General features: G+C 39.8%; 1 protein-coding gene across 2 annotated transcripts; it reads right to left on the bottom strand.

Annotated features, from left to right (window-relative positions):
• Nucleotides 1–1,511: 1,511 nt before the first annotated feature.
• Nucleotides 1,512–17,956, bottom strand: Usp14 (ubiquitin specific protease 14). Of its 2 annotated transcripts, XM_080265355.1 has the most exons (12): nucleotides 17,789–17,956; nucleotides 16,217–16,395; nucleotides 14,917–15,024; nucleotides 13,782–13,899; nucleotides 12,520–12,694; nucleotides 10,428–10,556; nucleotides 7,627–7,795; nucleotides 7,167–7,270; nucleotides 6,257–6,392; nucleotides 5,279–5,387; nucleotides 3,901–4,083; nucleotides 1,512–3,295 (listed from the first exon to the last, which is right to left on the bottom strand). In XM_080265355.1, exons 1-12 carry the CDS (start codon nucleotides 17,805–17,807, stop codon nucleotides 3,180–3,182), a joined length of 1,545 nt encoding a protein of 514 aa, XP_080121481.1. In that variant the 5' UTR covers nucleotides 17,808–17,956; the 3' UTR covers nucleotides 1,512–3,179. The 2 variants fall into 2 exon arrangements, with proteins under 2 accessions (XP_080121481.1, XP_080121482.1); XM_080265356.1 differs by lacking the exon at nucleotides 14,917–15,024.
• Nucleotides 17,957–18,113: the final 157 nt, after the last annotated feature.

Below are 18,113 nucleotides of genomic sequence, written 5' to 3'. Positions count from 1 at the left end.
TTAATGTAATTAAAAAGGTGCTCTGCTGTAGTATGCTGTTGAAGTAGTGGAATTCAAATAATAAAGTGAATGTCCTTGTCGGTTCTGGTTCAATACTCCAGGCGTGTAGAGCACAGCACAAACTTAACGTGGGGTCGATGACTGGATCAATGCTATTGTCACAACTCATTACACAACCCTGCACTTTACTCCCAGTGTATTACACATTAACTACCAACATCTAGGTTCTTGATCTTTCACCTTGGTGTATCAGGGTTAGTAATCTGCATGCAATAAGTTGTGGTAGGATTACATATCAAAGCATGCATGATTTTCTGTATCTACTGTAAAGTGAACCAACATGACAAGCTGCCATATTTCCTTGTTCTTGAATGATGTATGTAAAACACAGTTACAAAAAGAAGACATTACATAGTAGCTGGTTGTTTAACTGACTTGTGGCAGTAAGAGAGCATCCTTAGAAAAGGTAAGTACAAGGAAAAGTTGGAGGTATAGCTATTCATTTTGTAATGATGCCAATAAACTGCCTTCCCTGAAAGAAAAAGTGAATGGATGGTGGGTGACCCCACCTACAACTAAAGCATCCCATGATTGTTGAGAATTCCAGGCTTGTGGGCTGCAGGCTCAAGCTGCTCTTAAATTGCCCATCTCCTGAAGTCCACTATCCTGCAGAGTGGTAATGTTTGAAAATTTATCACAATGGCACCGAGGACTGTAGATGACGTAGGAAAGGGTATATTGAAGTTCTTTTTTAAGAGTTTACTCTGGATGACAATCAAGCAACAAATAAGACTAAACAGCTCTTATGAGATAATGCAGTCACAGACAATAAACCCTTTATACACCTGCAGTTTCATATGCATGAAGTTAAAATGCAACCCTCTTGTCTACTATTAATTAGTTTAATCCCTTAGGTACAATGATGCATACTTACTTTATTCTCACTAGTGCAAGACTACTACATTCAGCAGAGATCTTTTGTTTTGGTCCACTTTCTTTGGAGGGGACAAATTTTGCAGGGTCTCAGGGTGTATTTATCTTTTTCTTAAATATTAAAAGGAGGTGGGAGGTTTAATGGTGCTCGTTTGCAACCCCTTCATAAAACTTAATAAAACATCAAGAGTCAGCATGAATGAAATATCAACTATCACTATATTCAAGTAGTTAACATCATCAGTTTAGGTTCTGACATTATTTTAGGACACTGTAAAGGAACATCTAACTCATTTATATGCCACTCATTCACTTGCTTGTCTATAAAATTTAACTAAACAGGAACAAAATATCACTCAAAAGGGCAATAATAAATTTTATTATAATCATTCACTTGACTCTGGTGATTTACAAACCATTATTAAAATAAGGCAACGCCCTCTTTGCCACTAACTTCCCCTAGGCCATATATTTTAACTGGGAATCATTGTCCAAAGCTGAGTAAGGAGGCAAAGGCATTTTCACAAGGAAGTACATGTAATGTTGTGCTCCACAGGTTCGTATTCTAGATGGAATAGGAGTCTTTATTATACCTCTTCCTCAGCTATTTATTCTGCATATTACAACTTCTATCCTCCTGTATTTTACTAAAATGAACCAAGCCGATAACAGATACACAGTAAACATAAGTAATGGTGAGTGAATGGGAGTCTGGCTCATTCAACTGGGACCCTACCTCACCCCACCTTGGGTTTGGAAAGGTCTGGAGAGAGGTCTGGATGATGATGATGATAATGAAACAATATAAGAGAATCAAGGTGTAATATGCAAAATATGCTGCTAAAAAAAAAGAGGTGCTACGAAGTCTCCCATGTCACCCAGAAGACAGTCCTTAATATCACTGAATATCAATAAATATTACAGCAAAATTATGAAATGAATAGTATTAACAATAAACTGGTGCTTTTTCATCGTCAAAATATTCTCAGTATCGATAAATGGCCAAAAATAAATGTACTGTATTTAAGCTTGCGACAAAAAACACACAACACATTTCACTTTGTATAAGACAAACATCGGCACATCTGGAATCCATACTGGTACTGGAATCCTGGACCATGACACAAACAAACTTATGACCATCTCCCTGCCTAAACTTTTCTTCTTTTTTTTTCCTTTCCATTTCTTTCTTTTTTTAAGGAAGGAGAGGATAGCAGGATCTTCCATTGTCTGTTCTTCCTGCATAATCAAATCTCTGCTACAAGAGGAAAATGATCTTGTGATAATTTGTTTTTGTATAAAGGACTATGAAGGGAGAGTTCAGACACTTGCCATCACTTCAGTTCTTCCTGTAGATCAATATCTGAGTAATGAGAGGAAATGTATAATATTGTTTTCTTTTTGCAGAAAGAAAAAGGACAAGGAAAAGAACACAAAAAATCCCTCGTTCCTCCTCCATGTGAAAATCTATGTCACTAGGGGAAACTGATCATGGGTTTGTTTGCGAATCCGGACCCTGCTTATCACATATCGCTGAAGTGAAAAGTAGAAAGGGGAATTCTCTGATATGGCAGTAGTAGTCCTACAGTCATACTTTTAATGGCACAGGAGATTTCATAGTGCCTCTTCCTGGGTGATTTATTATCCAAACACATGTTCCTGTGTATAGTAAGTCAGCCTGAATAGCATCATCTTCAATCTGGTATCACAGTTTTTGTTTATCTTTTTCTTATTGTTGTCAGATGATTTTATTCAACTCAGGAAGGCTTCCCTTGTAGATAAAGGGTTAATCCCTCAAGTCTGATAAGTGTCTACCGAGTTAAACAGAGACCTCTGCAAATACGAATAAAAAATTGAGAACTATGTTCCTGGAGTGAATGGGTAAATATTGCCTCAATTTGCATTAGCCACACACATACGGGTTATTCATGTGTGATATTCAGTATAAATTGCCATGCAAAAGGCATTATGAAATTTCAAGGGTTAATGAGAATACCACCCCCAATCTCACCTCCAGTAAAAGATGAGTTACCCCTTCAGTCTGATGACGTCTTTTTTAAATATTTCCTGGTCACCAGATGATGCTATTTAACATGCGAGACACCTCCACTAATGAAGAAGTTGATAATTACTATATCTAACTCCTTCAGCTCACAGTCTCTCCAAAACTGAAAAATCATCTGGTGGCAACAATAATAAGGATATGAAATGTCATCATAGTGTAGAGGTGAAATACCATCCAAGTTTCACTCAGTCTCCATCTTGGCCTCCTGTGCTGGTTTCCCCTCTTCCTTCCCCTCCTCGTCCAGCATCTCGAGTATCCTTGGTCCATATAACAAGATGTATGCACAGTGCCAGTCTCCTGAAATGTGCAAAAAATGTCATAATCAATGCTGAACTTATTTATAAGTGAATCCATCTGACTTAAGTTATGTGGAAAACAGACACAGCTAACACAAAAAATGATGATGAATTAAACTGTACAACCTGAACACAAATGTACTGATTCATTTGGGGCTCACCACCACTTTTTTCTTTTTTTCTTACCTTAGGGCAAGTTGATGCTGGATCCAAGAAAAGGAGAGAGAAATTAAAGAAGTGGGAGACCTACATGCCCATAGGTAAGGGCCACAAAATAATTTATGAATCATTCAAGCACAGAATCTTGGCTTCCCCTCACACATCTAACAATCAGTACGGTACATTTTTCAGAGGATTTTTTTTTTTTTAATTACAGATGTGCTTCATGTCAATGCAGTAAAGGTGCACTGATATAGAGTGCAACTATAGAATGAAGAACTGAATCCTCTATGTATTGGTGGCATGTGGAACCAGCAACCTTACCACCTAGTACGGTGGCACGCAATCCTTGTCCAACTTAACTCACTCATCCTTTACAGGCTATAAATGTGCTTAAGATGTCAAACTGACCAATATTCTCATATAGAACCCCTGCAGCATCCTCACCTCCACCTGAGAGCTTAAGTATATCCTCTTCTGTAACAGGTGTCACCTCATCGTCGTCACACTTAAGCCACTCTCCTCCTCGCCACCGCACCCAGCCCACGTAGTGACCCGACGACGATGACCTCCCCTGATGTGTGAGTACTGCTTGCAGCTGGTAGAACCCACTGTTGTTGCTCCCGAAGTCTGACACAAACGAAACAAGGACACATTAAATGGACTGTTTCAAACAATCAGATATGCCTTACATGGGTTTAAATCTGAGCTATAGGAAGAGTTTATTTCTCTCAAGGATGAGAGGTGAAGAAAATATAAAATTAACAGAAGAAAGGTTATAATGCTGTTTTTTTATTTCAGTTACTAGGATATTCTGAATCTGATATCCACTATATTTTGGTATCATCTCTTACTCAAAACATAGTAGTAGAAGAGACTGTTGCATAATCTTCTGTCTTCTCATGTACTGGGTAACTTTATTAAAAATACACACAGCATCATCTAAATTGTTCAGTATGCTACATTCCCAAGTTACCCTCCTCAGTCCTTCCATTCATATAACATCCATTCATACTGCTGTGTGCACAGGTCTATGAAACACCACTAAACCCACAACTATATATCATTTTCACATTATTTTATAGCATTCTTTTGACAATAACTAACCATAAAGAGGCACACCTAACTTCATTATGTCTATGTTTATGAAACAAAATTGCCAAAAAAAAAAATTAAATAAATAAAAAGCAGAATATGATAACAGTAATCACAAATCCCATATTAGCCCCTTCAAGGTGTATGGATATGAGGCAAGGTTATGGTGCCATCCATCCATCATCTAATCCAATGTTGCCCCATGAGGAGAGTAGGAGCCTGGGGCGAGGCAAGTTGTCCTCACATTTATGATGAAACAGACCAGCCTCACTCATCCCTGAGTGCCATTACATGAGCAACAAACCCCAACAACCCCTTGGATATAAACCTGCATAGGCTCATTTCGTTTTGTTCGTTTTGTTTTGTTTCTAAAGGCTCCAACATGCTTGCATGCGTCGGCCTTGGTCACCTAAGGGCGGCTCTTCATGCAGCACGATCCATTGCAGCCTCCCTGTTCAGTCCCTTAACCCTAAGGTCACACTTAATGACCTCGTCCCATGTCTCTCTCGGTCTAATAAATGCTTCCTCATAGGAAATCTCTACACTGGGAATAATATAGATGATATTTGCTATGGACTGGAACGTAAACCAAGTGCCAGTGGTAGTAATCATTTCTCAGCAGCTGCTGGAAACTTTTGGGACAAAAGAAATAAGAGACAAATCATAAGATTTGTAACAATGAAAGTCTCAACTCGGATTTTGACTCTGTTCACTCGTGGATAATACTTACCATCTTCAAAAGAGAAGGGTAAAGACTTGGTTTTGGGCTTCTCTGAAGGGGAGAGTGGCTTTCCTCTTTTCTTGGCCCGTTCCTCCTCAAGCTGACGCTCCTCCATGTCCTAGGGAATTAAAAAACTGGTGAACCAAGAGTTATAACTAATCCCTTCACTATCAATGACTATGTCTAGAGCTAAATGAAATAACCTTGTAGTACTGTCTTAAGAATGAAGAAAAAAATATACTAGTATACTGTAGGGAAAAGTTATACATATTTAAAGAGCATGGATGAAGTGGGTTAAGAAAAAGGGAGGGCAAACTGGAAATGTGGAAAAGGATGATGATACATGGATGCACAGATGGAACGGATTAGCAGGAGCAAAAGAGAAAGCAGAAGGGATTGATGGTAAAGGAGAAGGGTGATGGAAGGATATTGAGACAAAATATATAATGCAGGAAATACAGTATGAAGGATGATGAAAGAGTAGGCCATCCTGGATAATAAGCCATCATACAACATGATAAAGAAATTTGCCTACTCATGCACACATATATAAACGTTCATCCATCATCCAATCCTATGTTGCCCCATGAGAAGCGTAGAAGCCAGGGGCTATGCAAGTTGGTCCTGACATTTATGATGAGAGTGATTACCTATATAAGTATCTATACACAGCCACACGCCTTAATACCAGAAGGGGTGGGCATAAACAAACTGCCTCCACGTAACTCTACCCTCTACCGTTGGGTTGCCCTTTCTCTTACTTACACACCCCTATCCCTTACACATATCCACCCCATCCTTCCATCTCATCCTCAGTTTTCCCCTCTCCCTTCCCCCTTCACATTAATCACTAATACTCTTCTAGTCATCACCAAAACTATTCAGTTGACAACACATGACAAAACAACGTGGACAAAATAACCTACAGCAGCTTCTGATGGAGCAAAGAAGGACTGAAAGACAAATGGATGAATATAATTGTTTCACCTTGTACTTTGCCCTGATGGGGGCGAGTTTCTTCTGCAGCTCAGGAGTGCAGAGGTCAAACACGTCCAAGACCATGGGGAATTTGACATCCTTCAGGATTTTAGCATTAACTGCTTCTTTTTCTTTGTAAAAGAATCTGCATGAATTAGAACAAGGAAAAATTAGAAGTCTTTTTACTGCTTACATGTGGATGGTCTTTTTACTGCTTGCGTGTGGATGAAGTAAGTTTGCTCCATTTCAGTTTACTTATCCTTGCATGCATGGGTCTTGGTCACCTAATGGCAGCTTTACACACTGCTTGATTTCTAGCAGCTTCTCTATTCAGTCCTTTATCACTAAGTCATACTCCATGACATATCACAAAAAATAAATAAATAAATAAATATGGGTATTGTACTGCACAACAATGCCTTTGCCCTAATCTTCATGGATGGAAGAAATAAAATACATTATATAACCGTTTTACTGCTATACCTTCCAATTTTGTTATAAAACAGACAGAACAGTAATTCTACTTTATTTTATTCTTACCTATGATCAGGATGATCTATGCAAAAGAATGTTATGGCAGGTGCACTAGTTTGTAATGAACAATGGTACTGACCGTTAAAAAGCCTATCTTGCTTCTGTATAGTATTATGATTTACCATAATGCATCATGGTTTCAACATTCAGTTACCCCCCATTTCAATGGCCTAGCAGTTCAGTGTGGTGAAATATAAAATGGGGTTTAGTGTGACTAGGAACCTAAAGGAAAATTGTGAGTTCAGCAAAACAACTATATTATCTTCTCAGTTCTGTCTAACATCTACTAATCTGTTCTGCTATTTCCAAGATGCATTCAGACCCTTAGAAAAAACTTGTTTGCTTGCTGTATGTATTAGGAAAAAAAAAAAAAAAAGATACATACCTGACCATTTCAACAGCTAGATATGCTGGTAACCGGGAGATTTTGGACTTTTTTGTATAAACTGCATCCCGATCTAAGGCAGCCGATTTTTTGGTGATATTTTCCTGAAAGGAAAAAAATTTAATTTAGCACCATAAGCGTACATAACATCCCACACCTACAGTAAATCATGATTAAGAACACAGGATAACAATTACATCTGATTTTAGTGTAACACCTGTTACACACTGAATAAACTAAAATATTCTACCTTAAGCCTTAAATAAGCAGGAACTCTGCTGCAACAGTGGTATGGATGAAGAATTCCCATCATCCTCAGAGAACAGCTTCAGATTTTCAGATGGTTTGAAATAAAGACAATGACACCCACTTCAGAGATTTTCAGGCAACTTGAAATACAGATAACCAGACTTACTTCACAGATATTCAGATGATTCAAACAACCTGACTTTGAACTCACCTGCATCCTGGCCACTAGCCCCGTGTGTAGGTACTTGACATCCTGTGTAATATGACACATCAGCTGCTGGAACTTGTCTGTTGTGTGGGTGACTTCCTCTTCCTCATTCTCCACACATTTCCATTCACAGGAATATTCACCACAGAAGAACTGGTCAATTAGTGATGACCTGATGCAGTGGTAAAAAAATGCAGTCTGAATTAGGAAAATATTTATCAAGTGACTATGAAAGAGGTGTAATGTTTAAGATCCTTTGGCTTCTGGCAGCTGCACTAGCAAATTCTGGATATCTTGGCATTTGATAAGTGACTCTGCAAGCATTGTTATCATCACCAACACAGAAAGATGGGGTGATGTGGGTAAGATGTTCGTTAAGTATGATACTTAGCTCTTCTGTTTAATCAACTTTTGTAACTGGACACTGGTCCTCCCTTACACAAACTGAAAATGCTACTATCAATACAACAGGACAAAAATCATATCATTTTGCACATAAGTTCCAAAATGCCTCAATCTATTCCCTGATGCTACATCCTGTCTTTAACTCTCAGCACTAGCAGAATGTCTTTACTGTATCTGATGGTGTGATAAGACATGGGATTGGAGATGCATGTTACTACAAATGGCCCTCAATTCCCTCCCTGTCCCCCAAGAGGAGGATGGTGGGCATCAGGAAAGAAGCAACTTCTGTTTGCTGTCACTAGATTCATGTTCAGATGAACCTGAGACTACATCTACTACTACCACTACTATTACTAATCCTCACTGGAGAGAGAGAGAAAAAAAAAATACATGTAACTTTTCTGATTTCTGAAACAACTACAGCATTCCAATCAATCCCAAGAAATCTTTCCACATTCACTTTTCAACATACATCCTTTAATCTCATATGTAATCTATCCATCCCCTTCCTCCTCATCCATCCATCATCTGATTTTACAAGGCAAATCATGTTTCCCCATCAGCAGAGTAGGTGCCCTGAACGAGGGGACCAGGCACTGATCCCTGAGCACTGTTATGTGAGTAACTCTAACATCATCATCATCTGGACCTCCTTTCCCACCCAAGGGCAGGTGAGGAGTAGCAATGTCCAGACAGCCCAAAATTGCCCAATCCAATGGGCCACGCTTCCATTCACTCATCATTCAAGCCCCCGGAATCCTGGCTCTAACGGATACGCCAATATCATTCACCACGTTCTGTAGCTTCACATATCGCATCCAACAGAGTCAATCCAGACGCTCTAACCACTCCTAAAAATACATATAAATATGCCCGAGAGAGAAGTATGTGGTAACCATAGGGGTATTTGCCTTCTTAGTGTGACTGGTAAAATATATGGTAGAATACTCATTGATAGGGTTAGGCATATGACAGAGGAGCTAGTTGGAGAAGAACAAGGGGGATTTAGGAAGGGAAAAGGGTGTGTAGATCAGATATTTGTTCTAAGATGTTTAGTGGAGAAGTATCTAGAGAAGGGAAGGAAAGTGTACGCTGCCTTCATGGACTTGGAGAAAGCTTATGACAGAATAGATAGGAAAGGTATGTGGAAGGTATTAAGAATATATGGAGTGGAGGGGAAATTGTTGAGTGCTGTGAAGAGTATGTACGAGGGAGCTAGGGCTACGGTGCGAGTGGATGGTGAGCTGAGTGAGTTCTTTGATCTCAATGTGGGACTGAAACAGGGGTGTGTAATGTCTCCTTGGCTGTTTAATATATATATGGATGGGGTCGTAAAGGAGGTACAAGGTAGGGCAGTGGATGTTGGGGTGGCCTTAATGAATGAGGGTGAGATTTGGAAGCTTCCGGTGTTGCTGTTTGCTGATGATACAGTATTGTTGAGTGAAGATGAATGGGAGTTGCAAGGTTTGGTGAATGAATTTGGGACAGTGTGTAGGAGGAGGAAGCTGAAAGTTAATGTAAACAAAAGTAAAGTTATGGTGTTTGAGAGGAATGAAGTCACAGAGTGTGCAGTGAGGTTGGATGGTGAGGATATGGAGAATGTGAGTGCATTCAAGTACTTGGGTAGTGTGATGAGTAAGGATGGAACTTTGGGGGATGAAGTACGTGAAAGGGTACAGCAGGGAAGGAAGGTTGTTGGCACACTGAAAGCAGTGATGAGAAATAGGGAGGTGAGTATGGAAGTTAAGAAGTCACTGCATGATGGTATTGTGATCCCTACCCTGACGTATGGAAGCGAGGCGTGGACCTTGCAAGAGGGGAACAAGTCAAGAGTGAGAGCAGTGGAAATGAGTTACTTGAGAGGAGCATGTGGAGTGACATGGAGGGACAGGTTGACGAATGAAGAAGTGAAGGAACGTTGTGGGGTAGATGTGGATGTGGTTGAAAAGATTAGGAGAAATACACTGAGGTGGTTTGGACATGTGGAGAGGATGGAGAATGAAAGACTGACTAAGAGGGTGTATGTAGGTGAGGTGGAGGGAGGGAGAGGGAGGGGTAGACCGAGGATGAGGTGGAGGGATGGAGTTGAGAGGTATATGAGGGAGGGGGGGGTGAGTTGGGGGGAGGGGAGTCAAATGGTGGGTGACAGAGTGACTTGGAGGCGTTTTGTCTGCGGCCACCCTTTGCGGGATTAGGGCGTCGGGCTATAGATAGATAGATAGAACATTTAACAAAATCATGTTTTTTATAAGTCATATCTAGTTGGAGCACCTTATCCCAATACATTACTCAACATAGCGCAATGGCTTCCCAGTGTTAAACAAGTTGCTTAACTTAATCAATATATTACTCAGCATAATGAAATGGTTCCCCAGTGTCACCTCAAACAGGTTACTCACGAGAAATTCTTTACAGTCTTCTCTTTGTCTATGGCTGGGACTTCTTGCTGGAGTAGCCGCATGAGTTCCGTCCAACACTCAGAGGCATCCTGCTGCATATACATCCCCTGCTCACCCTGTTCTGCAAACCTGTCAGATGAAAGAAGAGTTAAGTGCAGATATAAACATTTAAAAACACCAACATCATCATCTTAACCCTACTTCCCACTGACAAATGGGGTACACAAACTTATATGATTTTTTTTTTTTTTTTTAATAACCTGATAGCTGCATTACAAGCTTCACAGTCTCCCTTCTAGAGGCCTCGGCTCATGTTTTCCTTCATCTGTCAATTGGGAAAGACAATTTCCACGTATAGGTCTGTACCGTTCTTCAATCAGTGTAGAGTTATAGACAAAAGAGGAGGGTATGAAGAACGACAGAGGAGGAAGGCAGGAAAGAAGCAAGAGAGGAATGGGCAGTCATCCGAGAACAGCATTACATCAAGTGAGTGGATGGTTATATTATTATTATTATTATTATTATTAAGCCAGGATTCCGAGGCTTGAATGGTGAATGAATGGACGCATGGGTCATTGGATTGGGGAAATTTGGGCTGTCTGGACACTGCTACTCCTCACCCTGCCTAAGGGTGGGAAAGCAGGTCCGGATGATGATAATTATTATTATTACTGTATAATTATTATTTAAATGACTCATCACTATAGCTCTCAATATCTTAGCACCTCTCTCACCTGATGACCTGTAGGAATACTGTAAACTGGGGTAAATTTGGACAATTTTCTCGTTTTTTTGTGCCATGTAATCTAGTTTTTAATTCAATCCAATCTCTTAAGTACTGTATGTGGAGCTGGTCCACTAGGGTATTGAATCATAGCAGCAAAAAATTTAAAATGTTTCATATATAATTATAGTAAGTATAGTAATGAGTGTCCAAATTTGTACTCAGACTTTGGTGACTTCGGACACACTGTATAAATTCATACATAAATAGAAAATGAATGCAGATGACTACCCTGGGTTCCCAGTTTAGTCTCAGTCGTATGTGGGGGCATTTCGGACGTTCTGAGCCTTTTTTAAAAAAATGTCCTTCCAGTACAAAAATAATGTTACTCCCTGACAAAATGAGCTAATGACTATAATGAGATATGAACACAACAGCAATGTTATTTTTTTCCTTGGTTTATATAAAACATATTAGAACACATCTAGATAATATAAATCTAGCTACAAACCTTAGTACTGTATATACTTAACACTCATTTCTGACTAATAATTTCATTTTTGGAAGACTAATGGAAAATTAGTTAAACGTGATTAATATGTAACATGATTTTTTGGCTTTACCAAGTTTTTGCTTGCTTTTTTCACTACGATAAGGACCTTGATCTCCACCAGTTCTTTTCTTAAATGTTCGAGTCATCGGGTGACCTTGCTTAAACAGGTAGTACCATAAAAGCTCAAGAGTATACCTGTAAATGACACATATGAAACCAATTACACACAATATCCACATCTGGCAAATTATAGGCAATTGTATGTTGTAAAAAATCTTATTTTTTTCGTTCATACTCCCCCTGTCCGAATTCACCCCAATGTCCGAACTGACTCCAATTTGCATCAAATTTTAAAAATTTCATTAAATGCCCAATTACGACATTAACTGAGAAGATAACGCCAATTACATACTATGCACTTTCACACTACGCATGAAAGTACATCTGGGCACAGGAGATTTTCCTGCATCTATTCATTAACATTTCTGCCAAAGAAAGTTTGCCAATGTTACAAATTTTGTTCTTGTTTTATCTGTTTGCTTTTTAGTATATATTTGGTATGTGTCATGTGATATATTAAATATCTTTATACACAAAAGTACTGTAGAGAATTACAAACAATTGGGCGCAAACAGATTTCTAATATGTTAATTCATTAATTATTAATTTAAATAACTTTTTATTGCAATAATACCTGAATTCGCCCTGAGTCCGAATTCACCCCAGTTTACGGTATTGGTAATGTAATGTGTAAATCTAATAACATCAGGAACTAAGTGACTCACCTAGCTGCTGCTTCATAATGACGGACATACCTGGGGAAGGTAGAGCGAAAGAGGTTGACAAGGACAAGTGGTATAGCTGTCTTGCCGCTGTCTATGGTACGGTAACAGTCCTGGATTGCCAGTGTCAGTAGTGAGCCTGAGTCAACTTCCACCATAGTCATTGCTGAAGCCACTCCACTACCACCACTTGCACTGGAGTCTGTTTCTGCAGTAAGATGCAACAACAATAAGTTCTGCACTCTCACTAGCTTCAGACGGTCTCTAACAACTGTTTCTAACCAACATATTCATTCATCATCATCATCATCACCCAATCCTATGTTGCCCCATAAGTAGTGTAGCCCAGGGCTAGGCAAATTGGTCCTGACATTTAAGATGAAAGTGACCAGCCTCACTCATCCCTGAGTGGCATTACATGAGAATTAAACCCCAACCACCTCTTGGATATTCATACATCTGGAATATAACAGTTCCTTAACGCTCTCTTTATCCCCCAACAGGAGGATAGCATACTGCAGGACGACTTCAGCATGCAGTCCATCAAGTTCATATTCAGATATGCCTGGGGTTACAACAACAACATTATTATTATTAATGAAGTTTTTAATTTTTTTACTTAAATCCCTAGTGCTGAAATAGTTAATGGAGGCCACAGGTAACCCTGCCAGTAAGAAAAATTTCTCCCAAACTAAGTATTGGTAAAAATAATCTTCAGGAAGACAAAATAAACTGGGGGGGGGAACACTCGACAGAATGGGTTCACTGACTCGTGTTGTTAGGCTGCATGTATTCCTCCACCTCTACGACGGGCGCGTAGCAACCGTCTAACAACAAACTCTCATCCCTTCTCTATCCAACTCTCTAATGCAAGAGTTAACCGTTACTCCCAGTCCTTCACTGATGCAACAGATCAACCCTGGAACTGTCTCCCTCTGTCTGTGTTTCCTGCTTCCTATGATCTCCAGTCTTTCAAACGCAATGTGTCCAGGCATCTCAAAATGATCGAATCTTGAATTTGGCTCTCTCTTGTATTTTGTTTTTCTCTTGCAAGGAACAATAATTGTGGGCTTGCAGCCTTTGGTTCCTTCTTCTTCGTTTAAAAAAAAAAAAAAAAAAAAAAAAAAAAAAAAAAAAAAATTTAAAAAACTCCTTGACAGCCATGTGCAACTATCTAACCCCTGATATTTGAATGAAAATCTTAAGTTAAACTAGCTAAATCAACTGAAGATAACAAGAATATACAAGAATACATCACTAAAGTCAAATGGATAGTGACTTGTGATGTGCCTTACTCTTGGGTTTAAACTCCTTGATAGACTTGTGCAGCTCTGGTACTGTCTTGAGGCACTGCACCACTGCATTCAAGTAACATGTATTGCCCAGGTTCTTGATACCCACTGGAAGCTCCAGCTGCAGAATATACATGTGATTAAAAAGTCAATACTATTCTCTAAAGTCAAGCATACACAAAATTTCCCTCTCAATATTTACTGACAAACCTTGTCTAGCATAAACAAAACACCAGTACTTAAGATTCATTACAGTACTAACTAAATCCCCATCACTGCAGATCTGAATATTGTACATACAAAGGTGAAGTAGCATGCAGGAAATAATGTACTGTACTTGATCAGCCACTTTAAGATTCATCAATAACAAAATCTCCATCATAGATCTGAATAGAGTACAGTAAACACAAAGATGAAGTAGCTTGCAGGAAATACTATTCTTGACCAACTAGTGACAGTCTCGGTGCTAGAACAACTCATTAGCACAAACAGCTGAATGCCTTCAACCTGTGCTGATGGTAGCTGAAAAAATAATGGAGTATGCACTTATGAGTGAAAGTTTATTGTCAGTCTCTGGAATATAAAGTACGGTAGTTTGCCTCTACGATATAAAGTACTGACTAGAAGGGTGTGTGTGTGAGTGGGATGGAAGGAGCAAAAGGTATGGTAGAGGAAGGCTGAGGATACGGCGGGGAGGTAGCTATATGAACATTTTCGTGGTCTTTGGACACAGATCCGTGTCCAACCTGAAAGTGTCCAACCCACTCTTTGGATACAGATCCACATCCAAACAAAGAAATATTCACCATAAATCAAGAATTGCATCTAGTGTCCTGAAATTTGGTCTGGTATTTGCCTGACTGAATTTCCAAATAGGTGTATTTCTGGGGGGGGGGGGATCGGAAAAGAAAAAACTCAAAAGTATGGATTTTCAGCTGGCATGGGAGTGTGGGAAGGGGGGGAAGCAGAGAGAGTTCTGCTGGCTGCAGGGGGGTCAGACCACGGAAGTGTGAATGAGGATGCTGTGAGACAGATGAAGTACAACCTGACAGCAGATGACAGGGTGACCTGGATGCAAATTGTTTATGGCCATCCCCTCTGGGATTAAGGCATCTGGCTACAGCAGACAGAGACTTACAGCTGTGTTGCGCTCGGCCTCTGTCATGTCCTCTATGAAATTTGGTTTCTCTGTGGGCTCGACGGGCACGTCCTCCTCCTTACTGCCCATCATCAACACAGTCACACCCTGCACACACAAATATGAATTATAACTTCACTGACATACTGTAGTACTTGAGTTAAATATGTGAGTAGCTAAATTTGTATTAGTTTACTCATCATCATCATCATCATCCAGACCTCCTTTCCCACTCAAGGGCAGGGTGAGGAGTAGCAATGTCCAGACAGCCCAAAGTTGTCCAATCCAATGGGCCATGCTTCCATTCACTCATCATTCAAGCCCCCGGAATCTTGGCTCTATCGGATTCGCCAAAAACATTCACCACATTCTGTAGCTTCACATAATCGTATCCGACAGATACCATATCTACTGCAACTGTGAACTCCAAGGATAGTTAATACCAACAAAAAACTAACACCATAATTTTGAAGTACAAAGTACAGAACTAGCCAGTTACTTACTCTTGTTGATTCCCAAACAAAATTCATAGCAAACTGTTACAATGATAACCAGCTGAATAAAACATTCAGTTGTTCCATGATCCTCTATGTTGTATGGTACATATTAAGAAACTTGTGATCAGTACTATACACACACTACACTGCTACTGTATACTGCAAAAACTCAACAATATGTCTGTACAGTAGCTACTATAAAAACTTGGAAAAAATGTAAACCTGGTCTATATATAAACCTATACTCTTTTCACATTAACTCTGTACAGATTTTTGTCCTTTAAATGCTTTCTTTCACACAGTTCAGTGGCAGAAAAAGACAATCAAGTACTGCAGCCCTACATCTTGTCCTGAGCACTTCTTTGTAACTAGCATCATATATTAGTCTTACTCTTTTGTTACGATTCAGCAGCCAGGATGTACTGACAGCAATATGAGGCCAAGTTAAAGTAAAAAGAGTGAAGTTATCAATGAGGTACACAGTATAATCTCATGGCACTGCAAAACCTAATGAGTAACAGAACTTTAGAATAATACTTGAATCCAACAATAAGTTTTTTAGTTATTCTTACTAACTCCAGACCAGTCTATTGACTTTGCAGACAGTTTGTACTGACATGGTACGAAACAGTCTCAATCAACACCTTCGCAACCTGATTTTTCCCTCTAAGCTAAATTCAGTTGTCTGAAGATTGCAAATAATACAAAATGCAACATCAGGTTGAAGGGGATAAAACTTATGCTACTTTTACAAGGCTAATTAGCTAACATTGATCTAAGTTCCCTTTAACTACAGTACTTACATTCTTCAACTTGAGTCCATCCCATGAGTCCTCCTTGATGGTGGCTCCCTTCAGCATGATCTTCTGACGGTGGGGCTGCACACCTGTCAAGGCAAACAGCTGTGCCTTGAACACCATGGGAGGCTCATCTGTGTTCAACTCAATGTCTGGGTACAACTCCTTACCCCATTTCACCTTCACTGTAGAGTAAAAGTGAGTGAGGCAGTGACATGGGATGATGGTGACTGGTGATATACAGTACCGGTATAGATACAGTAGACAGACTGCTACTGTGACACGTGGAGTGAGTATCTACATTTGGTACTATGTGGTGGCACTGACATAACTAGGTGGTGGAGCTGCCCTGTTATGCAAATGTCCCTAACAATACCCCCTACAGGATGGTGGACTGCAGAAGATGGAGAACTTCTGCCTGCAGTCCACCCAGTTCCTGTTTCAGATAAACCAGAGATTACAACTACTACTACAAGGACAATGACACATGAGGCTATTTATGCTTGCTATCCCTGGACAATTATGTTCAGCACAGCAGTGACCTTTTGTAGCATAATGCTACCAACACATTTAACTCATCCAGCTCAGTAAATCTCTCCTTAACTAAATAAAAGTCAGTTTTCACTTTTTTTTTCTTCTTTTTTTAGCTTTACTCCATGTCTCACTTTTTTTATTAGGGGTATTGCCCCTGGGCAGAGGACTCTGGTATTGGAATATGTAGCACTTTATGACCTGACGCTCTTCCTGATATCTGCAATTAACCCTTGGGTGGACTCGAACCTCCGACCTTTTGGTCAGAGCGCTCTAACCCACTAAGGCACAGATGCTATAACCAGCTAGGTGACAGGAGAGCACCACCTCTCCCAGCAAGGCAGCTTACCCGAGTGCAGCACGAACTCACAACTCTGGTCTCAACTCAGGCGCTCTACCACTAGGCCACCATGCCCCCCTATATCTCATTACAAAAAAAAAAAAAAGAAGCCAATCATGGCAGGTTATCCCCAGAATATTCTCCTGACCATTCACAGATCCTATTTTATTTTTTTAATGCATTAGCTACCAGTATAATAAAACAATGTACCCTAAAGAAGAAGAAATTAAGATTGCTTCTAACCCTTCTGTCCATGATGGTTGGCTTTCCAAAGCTTAAATTGTCCGGTGATAGCCATAAACTTTAAAATCACATCTAATACAACATTATTTGATGGGGATAGGGGTTAACCAACCAGGATTGTTTTAGTTACTCCTTCAGTTTCATGAAGTACTTCTTACTGTGAATAAAATTGTCTGACAATTTGCCTGATGAACACGAATACGATATCCTTGAAATTATGGCAGTACTATCTCCTCATAAACAAAGTGGTTCACGTTAACTTTGAAATTACAAGAACCTCAGGCTATACCTGCAAGGAGACACTGCCCTCGGTACCCACGCCATAATCACTTATTGTCTGATACAGTCCTTAAACCATATATATATTTAAAATGCTCTACCGGCAAATTGTCCTCATTACACATCTCAAGACTGACGTATGAGATCGACTGACAACCAAGGTGACATGTTCATTTAGTTATTACCTTGGTACGACGTAGACATGGCCAAAGACTGTCACTCCCCACGTAACAAAATGCTTCTAGTACTCTTCACCAGGCCGTGAGAAGTGTTTGGCTCCTTGTAGTGGTTCACAAGCCGTTGTAGGGCTGACAGAAGACGCACAAACCTCCTTCTGCCACGGCTGCCCGCTGACTCGACGATGCTGAACCAAAACACTGCAGACTCATCGACTTCTTAGCAAGCATCTCGACTTCATTGTCAGTTTTCACATTTTAATGATAAAGAGCTTTAATATGTATAAATATATATATCTGAAAATGTCAAAATCAGTGTAAGGGTCATTTTACA

This window comes from Coenobita brevimanus, chromosome 14 (genome assembly GCF_032717465.1).
Source record: "Coenobita brevimanus isolate Jiangsu-jjx chromosome 14, ASM3271746v2, whole genome shotgun sequence".
Lineage (NCBI taxonomy): Eukaryota > Metazoa > Arthropoda > Malacostraca > Decapoda > Coenobitidae > Coenobita > Coenobita brevimanus.
This window is presented reverse-complemented; position numbering and strand designations above follow the sequence as displayed.

What these genes read in the sequence shown, in the direction of transcription:
- Usp14 (XM_080265355.1), bottom strand. An exon ending in GGCTAGTGGCCAGGATGCAG is followed by an intron (nt 7,271 to 7,626) that starts GTGAGTTCAAAG and finishes TTTTCCTTTCAG; the next exon opens with GAAAATATCACCAAAAAATC. An exon ending in CCATCAGGGCAAAGTACAAG is followed by an intron (nt 5,388 to 6,256) that starts GTGAAACAATTA and finishes TTAATTCCCTAG; the next exon opens with GACATGGAGGAGCGTCAGCT.